Source organism: Mandrillus leucophaeus, unplaced genomic scaffold (assembly GCF_000951045.1).
Source record: "Mandrillus leucophaeus isolate KB7577 unplaced genomic scaffold, Mleu.le_1.0 Scaffold54, whole genome shotgun sequence".
NCBI classification, from domain to species: Eukaryota; Metazoa; Chordata; class Mammalia; order Primates; family Cercopithecidae; genus Mandrillus; species Mandrillus leucophaeus.
Window position 1 is genome coordinate 683996 of NW_012105808.1, and position 12739 is coordinate 696734.

General features: G+C 57.8%; 1 protein-coding gene across 2 annotated transcripts; it reads right to left on the reverse strand.

Moving 5' to 3' along the window:
- Nucleotides 1-4515: 4515 nt before the first annotated feature.
- Nucleotides 4516-12739, reverse strand: ADAMTSL5 (ADAMTS-like 5). Of its 2 annotated transcripts, XM_011997422.1 has the most exons (13): nucleotides 12675-12731; nucleotides 11331-11433; nucleotides 10560-10632; nucleotides 10354-10445; nucleotides 10078-10138; nucleotides 9861-9969; nucleotides 8157-8284; nucleotides 7688-7799; nucleotides 7247-7333; nucleotides 6930-7093; nucleotides 6229-6418; nucleotides 6080-6151; nucleotides 5220-5805 (listed from the first exon to the last, which is right to left on the reverse strand). In XM_011997422.1, the coding sequence occupies exons 2-13, from the start codon at nucleotides 11384-11386 to the stop codon at nucleotides 5504-5506; spliced, it is 1446 nt and encodes a 481-aa protein (XP_011852812.1). In that variant the 5' UTR covers nucleotides 11387-11433; nucleotides 12675-12731; the 3' UTR covers nucleotides 5220-5503. The 2 variants fall into 2 exon arrangements, with proteins under 2 accessions (XP_011852813.1, XP_011852812.1); XM_011997423.1 differs by lacking the exon at nucleotides 11331-11433 and having other exon boundaries at nucleotides 4516-5805; nucleotides 10560-10871; nucleotides 12675-12739.

Below are 12739 nucleotides of genomic sequence, written 5' to 3' on the forward strand. Positions count from 1 at the left end.
TGAGACAGGTTCTGGCTTTGTTGCCCAGGCCGGAGTGTAGTAATTTAATCATGGCTCACTGCATCCTCAGCCTCCTGAGCTCAAGAATTCCTCCTCCTTTGGCCTTCTGTGTAGCTGGGACTGCAGGCGCGCACCACCATGTCTGGCCATGATCACTGCACTCCAGCCTAGGCAACAGAGGAAGACCTTGTCTCCAAAAGAAAAAGAGTGGTGAGCCGGGCGTGGTGGCTCACACCTGTAATCCCAGCACCTTGGGAGGCCAAAGCAGGCGAATGACCCGAGGTCGGGAGTTCGAGACCAGCCTGGCCAACATGGTGAAACACTGTCTCTACTTATAAATACAGTAATTAGCCAGGCATGATGGCACATGCCTGGAGTCCCAGCTACTTAGGAGGCTGAGGCAAGAGAATCACTTGAGCCTGGGAGGCAGAGGTTGCAGTGAGTGGAGATCGTGCCACTGCACTCCAGCCTGGGTGACAGAGTGAGACTCCATCTCAAGAAAAAAAATAAATAAAAAGGCTGGGTGGGTGGCTCACGCCTGTAATCCCAGCACTTTGGGAGGCCGAGGTGGGCGGATCATGACGTCAGGAGATCGAGACCATCTTGGCCAACATAGTGAAATCCCGTCTCTACTAAAATACAAAAAATTAGCCAGGTGTGGTGGCACATGCCTGTAATCCCAGCTACTTAGGAGGCTGAGGCAGGGGAATTGCTTGAACCCGGGAGGTGGAGGTTGCAGTGAGCCCAGATAGCACCACTGTACTCCAGCCTGGCAACAGAGCAAGATACTTTCTCAAAAAAAAAAAAAGAGTGTTCTAGGCAGAGGGCACAGCCTGTGCAAAGGCCTTGAGGCAGGACCATGCTGGTGAGTAGGAGGCACAGAAGGGAGGCTCCTGTGGCTGGAGCAGAGAAGGGGAGGGCAGGGAGGAGGGAAGTCAGGGAGGAGGGAGGGCAGGGAGGAAGGAGGTCAGGGAGGAGGGAGGTCAGGGAGGACAGAGGGCAGGGAGGAGGGAGGGCAGGAAGGAGGGAAAAGGGGAGTTTTCAGGGCTGCACCACACAGGCACTGAGAGGGCACAGGGGCACTTTCTCTTTTTTTTTTGAGACGGAGTTTCACTCTTGTTGCCCAGACTGGAGTGCAATGACAAGATCTTGGGTCACTGCAACCTCTGCTTCCTGGGTTCAAGCGATTCTCCTGCCTCAGCCTCCTGAGTAGCTAGGATTACAGGCACCTGCCACCACGCCCGGCCCAGGACTTTGTCTTTTACTCGGGGTGCAGGATTTATCAGAGCAAAGAGCAAAACTAATGATTAATCACCCCCGACCCTGTGTCAGTAACCACATGGGGATGGCAGACCAGGCTGTCAGGATCTGCCGATCACTGGCCCGGCTGCTTTGAAGAATGTGGTCTGGTCATGGCCCCGAGGGAGAAGAGAGGGTGCCGAGCTCGCTCTGCACCTGGCATGGTCCTTCACTTTCTTTTTCTTTTTCTTTTTTCTTTTTTTTTTTGAGATGGAGTCTCGCTCTGTCACCCAGGCTGGAGTGCAGTGGCGCGATCTCTGCTCACTACAAGCTCCGCCTCCCAGGTTCAAGCAATTCCCCTGCCTCAGCCTCTCAAGTAGCTGGGACTACAGGCACCCGCCACCATGCCTGGCTAATTTTTTGTATTTTTAGTACAGACGGGGTTTCACCATGTTAGCCATGATGGTCTTGATCTCCTGACCTTAAGTGATCCACCCGCCTCGGCCTCCCAAAGTGCTGGGATTACAGGCATGAGCCACCGCGCCCGGCCTTTATTTTTTTAAATAGATAGGGGGTTTCATTCTGTGACCCAGGCTGGAGTGCAACAGTGCAACCACAGCTCAGTGTAGTCTCGACCTCCTGGGCTCAAGCAATTCTCCTGCCTTAGCTTCACAAAGTGTTGGGATTATAGACATGAGCCACCACAGCTGGCCTAAAACGGTAAATGGAGGCCGGGCTCGGTGGCTCATGCCTGTAATCCCAGCTCTTTGGGAGGCTGAGGCGAGCAGATCGCCTGAGGTCAGGAGTTAAAGACCAGCCTGGCCAAATGGTGAAACCCTGTCTCTACTAAAAATATAAAATTAGCCAGGCGTGGTGGCGGGTACCTGTAATCCCGGCTACTCAGGAGGCTGAGGCAGGAAAATCACTTGAACCCGGAAGGCGGAGGTTGCAGTGAGCCAAGATTGCGCCATTGCACTCCAGCCTGGGCGACAAGAGCAAAACTCCATCTCAAAAAATAAATAAAAATAAATAAAAGGAGGAAAGAGTGACAGCCGGGTGCAGTGACTGACACCTGTAATCCAGCGCTTTAGGATGCTGAGACAGGAGATTCGCTTAAGGCCAGGAATTCAAGACTAGTCTTGGCAACATAGAGAGACACCCTCTGTACCAAAAATAAAAGAAAAATCAGCCACACATGGTGGCATGCACCTGTAGTCCTAGCTACACCGGAGGCTCAGTCAGGAGGATCACTGGAGCCCGGGAGGTGGAGGCTGTGGTGAGCTATGATGGCATCGTTGCAATCCAGCCTGGGAGACACAGTCAGACCCTGGCTCTAAAAAACAAAAATAACAAAGATACCAGAACGTTCACTAGTTGGCTTTAAAGCTAAAGCACAAATCTAGAGACCATTTATTGCCGATTGTTACGTGGTTCTCACTGGAAACAATGTCGTCATTTTCAAATCATGCTGGGGTCCTCTCGCCCACGTGGGAATGGCGTGCTCCTGGCGGTAGGGACTGTGGGACAGCCTCATGCGTGTTTCTCCCTGGCCTCAGGCACAGCCTGGGGTCCCTGTTGAGGAAACCCTCCGAGTGTCAGCTCCCCTGGCGTGTTGGGCAGCCCCCAGGGTGACTGTCTGAGATCCAGGCGCCGGGGCAGTGGCCGAGAGAGACCTGAAAGCTCCATTCCCTGGCACACCCCAAACCACAGCCGGGGAGAGGGGACCACCTTGCAGACTAGTTGGGGAGGGAGGGCAGTGGGGGCCCGGCAGGCACCGACAGTGGCCTCAGGAGCCAGTGCTGTCACGAGGAGGCCTGCGAGAGGGGCCCGCGTCCATGGGGAAGCGAGTGCCCACGCGGAAGTGGGCTCAGGGCACCTGGGCTGCAAGCCACGCGGCGCGCACGGAGTCCCTTCATGCCCCGTCCTGCCGCCAGGGGGCACTGCGGCCCCACGCAGCCCTGCAGTACCCGCGGCCGTTGGCTGGGGAGCTCCTGGGACCCCCGCCGGCAGCGCTTGCTGCAGATGTCAATCACAGAAGGCACCGCATCACTGAAGCGCCGGGCCGTCCCAGGCTGCGCTGGGTCCTTGGTATGCCGTCGGTGTTCAATAAGCACTTGCTGCAGAAATGTCTGAAGGAAGAAAGGGGGCTAGGGAAGGGCTCCAGGAAAGAGTAACTCCCATGTCAGAGCTGGGAGGGGTTTTGAGGGCGCCATTCACTGAGGGGGAAACTGAGGCCGGAGAGGGGCTGCACCTGGCCTGGGGTCACCTGCAAGATCAGGGGCCAAGTCCACCGATGTCCTGCACCCCTCGGCGACTCCCTCTGCCTCAGCAGCCTCCTTGCCTTTCATTCTCTCTGGCTGCTCCCTCCCTGGTGGGGGCAGCTTGTCAGTGCCCAGTGGTCAGCGGGAACCCACGGACCCCAGGCATCCCAGGCCCCAGAGAGAAATGCAACCACTGGTCCCACACAGAGTGGTTTGTCCCAGGTGGCAGCGTGTGCCATCCATCAGGAGTGAGAGGCAGAGGGTTGGCACCCCATAGGGGAGGGTTTACTGAGTGAACTCGTGTCACCCCCTAGTACACACACAGCCCATGTCCAACCTCCTGGTTGCAGAAGAACATAGTGGGCTGGCAGCCCACAGACAGCAGTGGCTCTCACGTACCTCCTCAGCTGGGGAGGGGCTCCCAGTGTGGGCCTGAGAAAGTATGTGGCAGTTGGGGGAGGCTCAGGACCTACCAAAGCTCCATTCATTCCCCACCTGCTCCTATCCTCATCTATTCCCTGACCTCACCCCACACAGGGTCAGATGTGCAGGGAGGAGGTGAGGCTGGGCCGGAAGGAGGGGTGGGGTGCGTGTGAACATGTGTGTCTACCCATGAGTAAAACTGAGACGGGGTTCTACCAGCGCGTCCCTGAGTCTCTGTGACCGACTGCATGTGATGGGGGTGCTTTAAAAAAAAGTGCTCTGCAGCCATAACAAAGAATGAGTTCATGTCCTTTCCGGGGACATGGACGAAGCTGGAAGCCATCGTTCTCAGCAAACTAACACAGGAACAGAAACCCAAACACCACTTGTTCTCACTCATAAATGGGAGTTGAACAACGAGAACACATGGACACAGGGAGGGGAACGTCACACACCGGGTCCTTTGTGGGGTGGGGGCCAAGGGGAGGGAGAGCATTAGGACAAATACCTAATGCATGCGGGGCTTACAACCTCGATGACAGGTTGATGGATGCTAATCTAATAAATCTGCACATTCTGCACATGTATCCCAGAACTTAAAGTAATTTTTTAAAAAGTGCTTGTAAAAATTAAAGAGGAATAAAAGGGGGGTGAACAGCCAGTACGATAGTGCATGCCTGAAATTCCAGTGCTTTGGGAAGCTGAGGCAGGAGGATCATTTGAGGCCAGTAGTTGGAGAACAGTGTGGCCAACATAGCAAGACCCCCTCTCTACAAAAAATTTAAAAGGTAGCTGGGCATGGTGATTCACACCTGTAGTTCCAGCTGCTGTGGAGGCTGAGGTGGGAGGATCGCTTGAGCCCAGGAATTCGAGGCTGCAGTGAGCGATGATTGTACCACTGCACTTCAGCCTAGGTGACAAAACAAGGCCGTGTCTCAAAAAAAAAAAAAAAAAAAGAGGAGGGGAGGGGTGAGCATATTGATGGGCAGAAATCCAGCCAGAAATGCTGAGGCTGAAAAGATTGTCTCTGAGTTTCCCAGTAGCCAGGGGAAAAGGGGAAATTGGTACGTTACAGTGCCTGGTTAGGCATGTCTTCTAAGTGGCATGCCTGTTTGTGACAGTGTCTCTGCTCTTCACACACGAGGTTGTGTGTGAGTAGCAGAGAGGAGAGACAGCACAGTGTTTGGGAATTAAACAGATGAGTTTCCGTGTACCCAGGGCAGCAGGGTGTCATGCTCGTTCATGACAGTGTCTCAAAGCGAGTGTGACGCAAAGAGAATGAAAGCAGAGTTAAACTTTCTGAGTATAAATAGCTATGAGCTTCCTGGCAGCCAAGGAGAGAAGCAAAATACAAGTCAGAGTCTCTTCAGTGTCTCCTCACCAGTGCCTGCCGGCTTGTGACAGTGACTCCAACTGCATGCAGAGGTGTCTAAGTGTGTGCGGGAGGGAGTCACATAGCTGCACAGGTGGGACATATTTCAGAGCTGCCTGGAAGCCAGGGTGAGAGGGGAAATATGCTGACGTTGAGACTGGTCAGATGTATCTTTCTTGCTGTGTGTGGCCAGGGCTCCTGCGGGGGCTCAGATAGGACAGCGTCGGGCAGTCAGGCGTATGCGGCTGTCCTCCGCGGGGCTCCAGGGCCGGGCGTAGCCAGCATGGGGCAGCAGCAGCCGGTCCTGTGTGCCGTTAGGGCTCACAAGGCGCTGGACAGCCAGCAGGTAGTCCCGGTGGGGTGCCAGCATCGGGCAGGGGCAGTGGCCTGGTGCCCACACGTACTCGCGGGCCCGCAGTGGTGAGCGGTTCTTGTAGACCAGCTGTATGCGTACCTCGTAGCGGGTCTCCTGGGCCTGGCGGTGGCGGCCCAGCACTCGGGCCTGGAACACTGTTGGGGGTCATGCTGAGCTAGCTGGCTGCTCAACTCTGCGCAAATCTCCACGCCCCACCCACATTGCCAGAAGAGGGGCTGAGGGTCAGGTGGGACCTCGGGATCTATAGGGACTGGAGTCAGGATCACGTGAGGGATCAATGAGTGGTTAGGGTCAAGAGGCAAATTAGGGTCAGAAGAAAGGGTCAAGGGTAAAGTCAGATTAGGGTCAGAGGTCAGCAGGAGGCCAGGTTAATAAGGGCTACGTGAGAGTAGGGGTCGGGGGTCTCACCAAAGTCACTGCCGCAATAGTGGAGCAGTCGGTGGGCGCGGCCTCGGGTGTCAGGGCAGGGTGGGCAGGGGTCTGTGGGGTGGGCGGTGCTGTGAGGGGCAGAGGCCTCAGCCCCCACTCATTCCCCACCCTGGCTGTCCCCACCTCACCTGGGGCCAGGGTTGGGGTCCGTGCAGGGATGACAGCAGGGGCTGCGGGGGGCTGAGGCTCCACCTCCCGGGGCTGCGGCTGCCGCAGGGGCCAGCCCAGGGCCTGCACCCGAGCCTGGAAGGGGCTGTAGCGCTCCTGAGGGAGCCAGAACTCAAACTCGATGCCGGGGTTGGGCTCCTGCAGGAGAACCTGGAGCAGGGGAGGGCACACAGGGAGCTTCACCAGAGGCTGGGGTTGCCTCCTCCCTCTGATCCTATGACCCCAGCCTCCCCCCTTTGACCCTGTCTGTCCCCAGCCTCTCTCCTCTGATGCTCTGTCCCTAGCTGATCCCCGGACCCTGTCCCCAACCTCTCCCCTCTGTCCGCAGCCAACCCCCTCTGACCCTCTGTCACCAGACTTCCCCCTCTGACCCTGTCCCCAACCGCCCCCCTCTAAACCTGTCACCAGCCTTACCCCTCTGACACTCTGTCCCCAGCTGACCCCCTTTGACCTTGTCCCCAGCCTCCCCTGTCTGACCCCCTGTTCCCATCCGACCCCTTCTGACACCCTGTCACCAAACTCCCTGCCATGACCCTGTCCCCAGCCGACACCCTTTGACTCTGTCACCAGCCTCCCCTCTCTGACCTTGTCCCTAACTGCCCCCCTCTGACTCTCTCTCACCAGCCTCCCCCCTCTGACCCTCTTGGAGGCCCGGCGGCACCTGTAGGAGCAGGTTGTGGGAGGTGGGCCCGGCTGCTTGCAATGTCTCCTGGGGCCCTGTGTCGCGGGTGTAGACCACATGGGTGCCGGCCGCCTCATAGGTCCCTGGCGGGCTGACTGCCCAGTCCCCGTTAAGCACGTAGCGCCCATCGCCCCCCATCAGCGCTGCAAGGGAACAGTCAGCCCTCAGGAACGTGTCCATCTCGTCTCCCAGACCCCGGGGTCCCCTCCTCAGGCCTCAAGTCTCCCCATCTGTAAACAGGGACAACCGCCCACGGGCGGCCTGCAGGGTGCCTCCCGCCTCACACCCTAGGATACCCAGGTGGTTGCGACTCCGGTGCGCCACGCGGATGTGTCTGGCGCCCTCGGGGATCAGGGTCACGTTCCAGTATCCAGCGAAGGCACCTGGGTGGGAGGGTAAAAGGGTGTTGGGGTGCCAGTGGGGGTGTATTTGAGCGATGACTTGAAGATGAAATGAGCTACTGAGGGTAAGACAGCTAGCCAGGGTCCTGGGAACCGGAAAACCCTTCGTAAACGGTTGGAGTTACAATTACTATTGCTTCAGTGTGGCAGGGAAAGCGTTAAAACCCCATCTGTTCTGGGGAAGGGAGGGACAATCTGTCAGTAGCCAATCAGGATGAGGAGAAAGAGGGGCTGGGCCGCACACTGGCCAATCAGCACGGAAATTTGCTTCCGGGCCACAGCTTGTTAAAGGGCCCGCTCTGACGTGTGTGCAGGGAGGACAGGGCAGGCAGTCACCGGCGTCACGAAACACGCGCTGCACGAAAAGGCACGAGTCGTTGGCGCCTCCACAGCGGCCGCAGCGGTCCTCCAGGGCACCCGAGCCCAGCAACCCATCACAGCCGGGGCTCTAAAGGGTGAAGGACAGGCGCGGCGTCACTGACGCTGGGGGGGCCAGGACCTGGGGAAAGGGCAGTGCTTGGGAGCAAGAGGACAAGGCCCAGAGGGAAGATGGGGGTGGAGCCTAGGGAGGAGCAGGACCTGGAGGGAGGAGGATGGGTGTGGTGCCCAGGGGGTGGGTGCCTAAGCTGGGGCTGGGGGCGAGGCCTGGAAGGGGAGGCGAAGGGGTGGAGTCTAGGGAAGGGATGGAGTCTAGGGAAGGGGTGGAGGCTAATGGGAAGGTGGAGGTGGAGCCTAGGGAGGAGGCTGTGGGTGGAGCCTGAGTAAAAGGTGGGTGGGGCTCGGGCGGGGCCTGGCGAGTCCTTACAAGGCAGCGTCCAGCCACGCAGACCCCCTGGGCACCCGGGCTGCAGGCGGTGCCATCCAGGACGCGGCCGAAGCTGTGGTAGAAGGCGTGCCCCTCAGCCAGGCAGTTGAGGTCACACTGGTTGGGCGCTGAGGGCAGGAGGAGTCAGTGGGCCGGGGACCCCTATTCGAGTTCCAGGCCCCTTCTACCAAACTTCATCAGGCGACCATCACCTTGGGCAGATGAAGCCCAGAGATTCAGCCAAAGCCACACATTGAGGCTGAGGCAGAGCCAGGACTGGACCGTAGGTGCTCTGCCTCCAGCAACCTAGGACTCCCAGGCAAGTATCCTGGGGCTGCATTCATTCATTCATTCATTCATTCACTCATTCATTCATAGTCTTTATATTAGGAGTCCTTACATACTATTCATTTTTAACACCATTACTCATTCTTCATTCCACTGAACACCTACTGTTTTCCAGACACTGTTCTAAGCTCTAGGATAGAGAAGCAAGAACTCTATCAGTGTGCAGATGGATGACCTTAAAAAAGGCCAGGTGCGGTGGCTCATGCCTGTAATCCCAGCACATTGGGAGGCTGAGGTGGGCAGATCTCCTGAGGCCAGGAGTTCAAGACCAGCCTGGGCAACATGGTGTGATCCCATCTCTACCAAAAATACAACAACAAAAAATTAGCTGGGCTTGGTGGTGGGAGCCTGTAACTCCAGCTACTTCGGAGGCTGAGGCAGGAGAATCGCTTGAACCAGGGAGGTAGAGGCTTCAGTGAGCCGAGATCATGCCACTGCACTCCAGCCTGGGTGACAGAGCGAGACTCCATCTCAAAAAAACAAAAAAACAAACAAAAAAGAAGATCTGAGCACCTGGCCCAAGCACCTAGCAAGTGCCCAGTGAAGTGTGTGTCCAGTACTGACTGGACTGAGTCCCGCACAACCGAGGTGTGTCGCTGGTCCTCCCTGGGCCTCAGTTTCCCCTTCTGCCTGGAAGTGGGGCAAAAATGGGCTGTCTGATCATATACACACAGTCTGACAGCCCTGATTTCCACTCCTCCTTCTCTCCAGCTCCTTTTGGCTCCCATTTCCCTGAGTCTGGCTGGTGGACCCTGGCTGGAACGGATCCTGGGCTGACCCCAGTGGGCCTCTGCGAGGGTGGGATCACAGCAGGTTTCCTCCAATTCTTGGAAGGAAGGAAGGAGGGAAGGAAGGAAGGAAGGAAGGAAGGAAGGAAGGAAGGAAGGAAGGAGGGAAAGGAGGGAAAGAAGGACGGAAATGAGGTTGATGGATGGCACTTCGTTCATTCTAGGCTTTTCTTCTATCTGTGTCTGCCTTCCCCATGGCGTGTGAAGCTGCCTGTCACCCTGAAATCTGGAGGCGAACTGCCCCAGGCACATAGTTATATAACTTGCTATTTTCAGCTCAATGCAGCAACATTTCCTGCTACTGGGATAAGTTTGAGAACTGTTGGCCTCTGGATACAGCTCTAAGTCAATCCTCAGTCGGAATCCTCAGCATGAACCCTGCTTCCCTCTGCCCCTGTTTCACGCCTAACATATGCTGTTTCTGTTTCACTTCACCAACTCCTACATATCCTTCAAAACCCTAGTGCTAATACCCTTGTCTCTTTGCAACCCTCCAAGTCCCTCTCCTTAAGAGTAATGAGTTGTTCACTCTGAACCAATTCTGACCACAGGATACCAGGCTACTCACCCCCATGGAAGGGCACCCACTGGTAGGTCTTCTGGGTGCCCAGGACAGGGCGGCCATTGTACAGGGCACACTGTAGGTCTCGGAAGGGCACAGCTCCTGGGGGGCAGTCCTAGTGACAGAGATAGGTGAGCCAGAGGCTGGGACAACCCAAGGGGCAGGTGGCCGGCTTCAGGCAGCCTGGGGTGGGAGGGTGGTCTGAGAGGTGGGCAGGACTTACTGGCAACTGGCAGAGGCGGTACTCATGGGAGTCTCCCCAGCATGGGTCTTCCCCAGGAAGCCTGCAGGGAGCCAGAGTGTGGCGAGAACCCCCAGGGACCCCCTCCTGGGGCTGGCCTTCCACCCTCTGCCCCCGCCAACCCCACCCACATTCCAGTGGGATCAGCGGGATTAAAGGGCACAGCATGTGTGGGCAGGCCGAGGGTGTGGCCAGGGGCCGGGCTGGGCCAGCGGGGGAGGAGGGGCAGGGACCCCCTCCCAGCCCCGGCCCGCTCACCGGAGGCAGCGCCGGCTGCGCACGGAGACACCACGCCCGCAGGAGCTGGAGCAGCGGGTCCAGGACACCCATGGGGTCCACTCGCCCGGACCCTACTTGGGGAGACAGAGGCACGGTCAGCCTGGTGGGGAGATGCTGGTGACCCCACAGTGCTGGCTGGGTCCCCATGCCCACTCGCCACCCCCTGGGCTCATGCCCCCCCTTACCTGAGCACTGACCCCCAAACCGCAGTTCAGCAGGGCCCACAGGAGGAGCAGGAGGTTCTGGAAGAGGCGGGGCCTGGGGAACAGAGGGGCTGAATCCATGGAGCCACCGCCACAGACAGGATTGTGTCCTGGCTCTGTCCTGACTGGCTGTGTGATCTTGGACAGTAACTAAACCTCTCTGAGCCCTACTTCTCCTCTGAAAAACAGGGTAATAAAGCCTCCCTTACAGGAAAGTTGAGGGGTCCCGTTGATCAGGTAAAGAAGACAGGAGGCATGGAGCCCGGTATGGAGAGGAAGAACTCAAAATGTCATCTGCAATTATTGTTGTTGTTGTTTGTTTGTTTTGAGATGGAGTCTCGCTCTGTCGCCCAGGCTAGAGTACAGGGGTACAATCTCGGCTCACTGCAACCCTCCCCTCAAGTGATTCTCCTGCCTCAGCATCCCGAGAAGCTGGGATTACAGGTGCCCGCCACCACGTCCGACTACTTTTTGTAGTTTTAGTAGAGACAGAGTTTCACCATCTTGGCCAAGTTGGTCTCAAACTTCTGACCTCAAGTGATCCACCCGCTTCGGCCTCCCAAAGTGCTAGGATTATAGGCATGAACCACTGTGCCCAGCTTGCAATGTCATTGATATGTGTATTGTGCTATAATGTACACAGTAGGTGCTTAATCGATGCTTGATGATTGGAGGGATCATTCAAGAATAGTACACAGGTGCCTCCTAGGGCTGGGGCCCCCTCCTCGCCCTCCCCACCATCACTGCTTCTACCTTTCCGTGTGGCCTGAGGCCAGCCACTCCACTCTCCCAGGCCTCAGTTTTCCCATCTGTGCAGTGGGGGCCGAATGGATTCAGTCCATGATTCTGTGACACTCTGCAGAAGGTGCGGCCGGCAGGGGCTGGATCAGGAGTTGGGTCCCCGGAAGAGGCCCCCAGCTGCACCGCGGCCCCAGGGCTCCCTCAGCTTCCAGACAGCAGAGAGTCCCCCAGATTGGGGATGGGACAGGGAGGGGTGACCTGGCCTGGGTCCAGTCGGTGCCTCATGGCCTCATCAGCGGAGGGGGTGGGACTGAGCACTGGGGCGGCCAGTGGAGGGAGGGGGCCACTGCTGAGGCTGGAGCAGGAAAGGGGAGGAGGCTGACTGCCTCTCTGGGCCTTAGTTTCTCCATCCGTCGGGCAGGGATGAAGTCACTTGCCATCCACACCCTCCTCGTGACCCCGGCCTGCAGGGAGAAAGGGGAGGGGAGGGAAGGGAAGCAGCTGCCAAGTGAGCCAGGACGTCCCGCTGCCAGCAGAGCATGAAGGCAGGCGGGTGAGCCCGGGCCCAGGCACCAGCTGAAGGAGGCTGGGTCCCACTGGGACCTTGTTTCCCTGGCTCTCAGGCCCCACTGGCTCTAGCATTTGGACCTCTGGTGCACTAAGGGTCTGGGGTCCCGGGTGTCTCCAGGTGCTGAGACGGCTGTGTGGTCAGCTGCATCCGTGCCCCTCTCTGAGCCCAGAGCCTGGGCTGGCCCAGGAAGCAGGAAGAAGTCTGCCCCAGAAAGTTAAAACAAGGGGAGGGGGGCCGGGCGTGGTGGCTCAGGCCTGTAATCCCAGCACTTTGGGAGGCCAAGGCGGGTGGATCACCTGAGGTGTTTGAGACAGCCTGACCAATATGGTAAAACCCCATCTGTACTAAAATACAAAAATTAGCCAGGTATGGTGGTGCACGCCTGTAATCCCAGCTACTTGGGAGGCTGAGGCAGGAGAATCGCTTGAATCCAGGAGGCGGAGGTTGCAATGAGTCGAGATGGGGCCACTGCACTCCAGCCTGGGCGACAGAGCCAGACTCCATCTCAAAAACAACCAACCAACCAAAAAATCAGGGGGAGGGGCCTTCACCTTCTGACAACCCCCACCAGACTCTGAGCCTGGCTTGAGCAGTGGGGGTCTAGGTGGTGAAAAGTGGGGGGCTACAAGGACCACCCTACCCCCTCCTCAATGAGCCCTCCCCAGAATCAAGGCCCCTCCCCGTGTGGGCTGCAGCCCGGACTGGCGGTGGGATCTCAAGGCAAGTCGCACCTCTGGGCCTCAGTTTCCCCCGGAGAAAGTGGGGGGATAGGAAGAAGGACTTACCGACTGCGCGGAGCCCAGGCAGCGCGTCCCGGCTCCCTGAGCGGCCCCAGGGCGAGCGGAAGCGG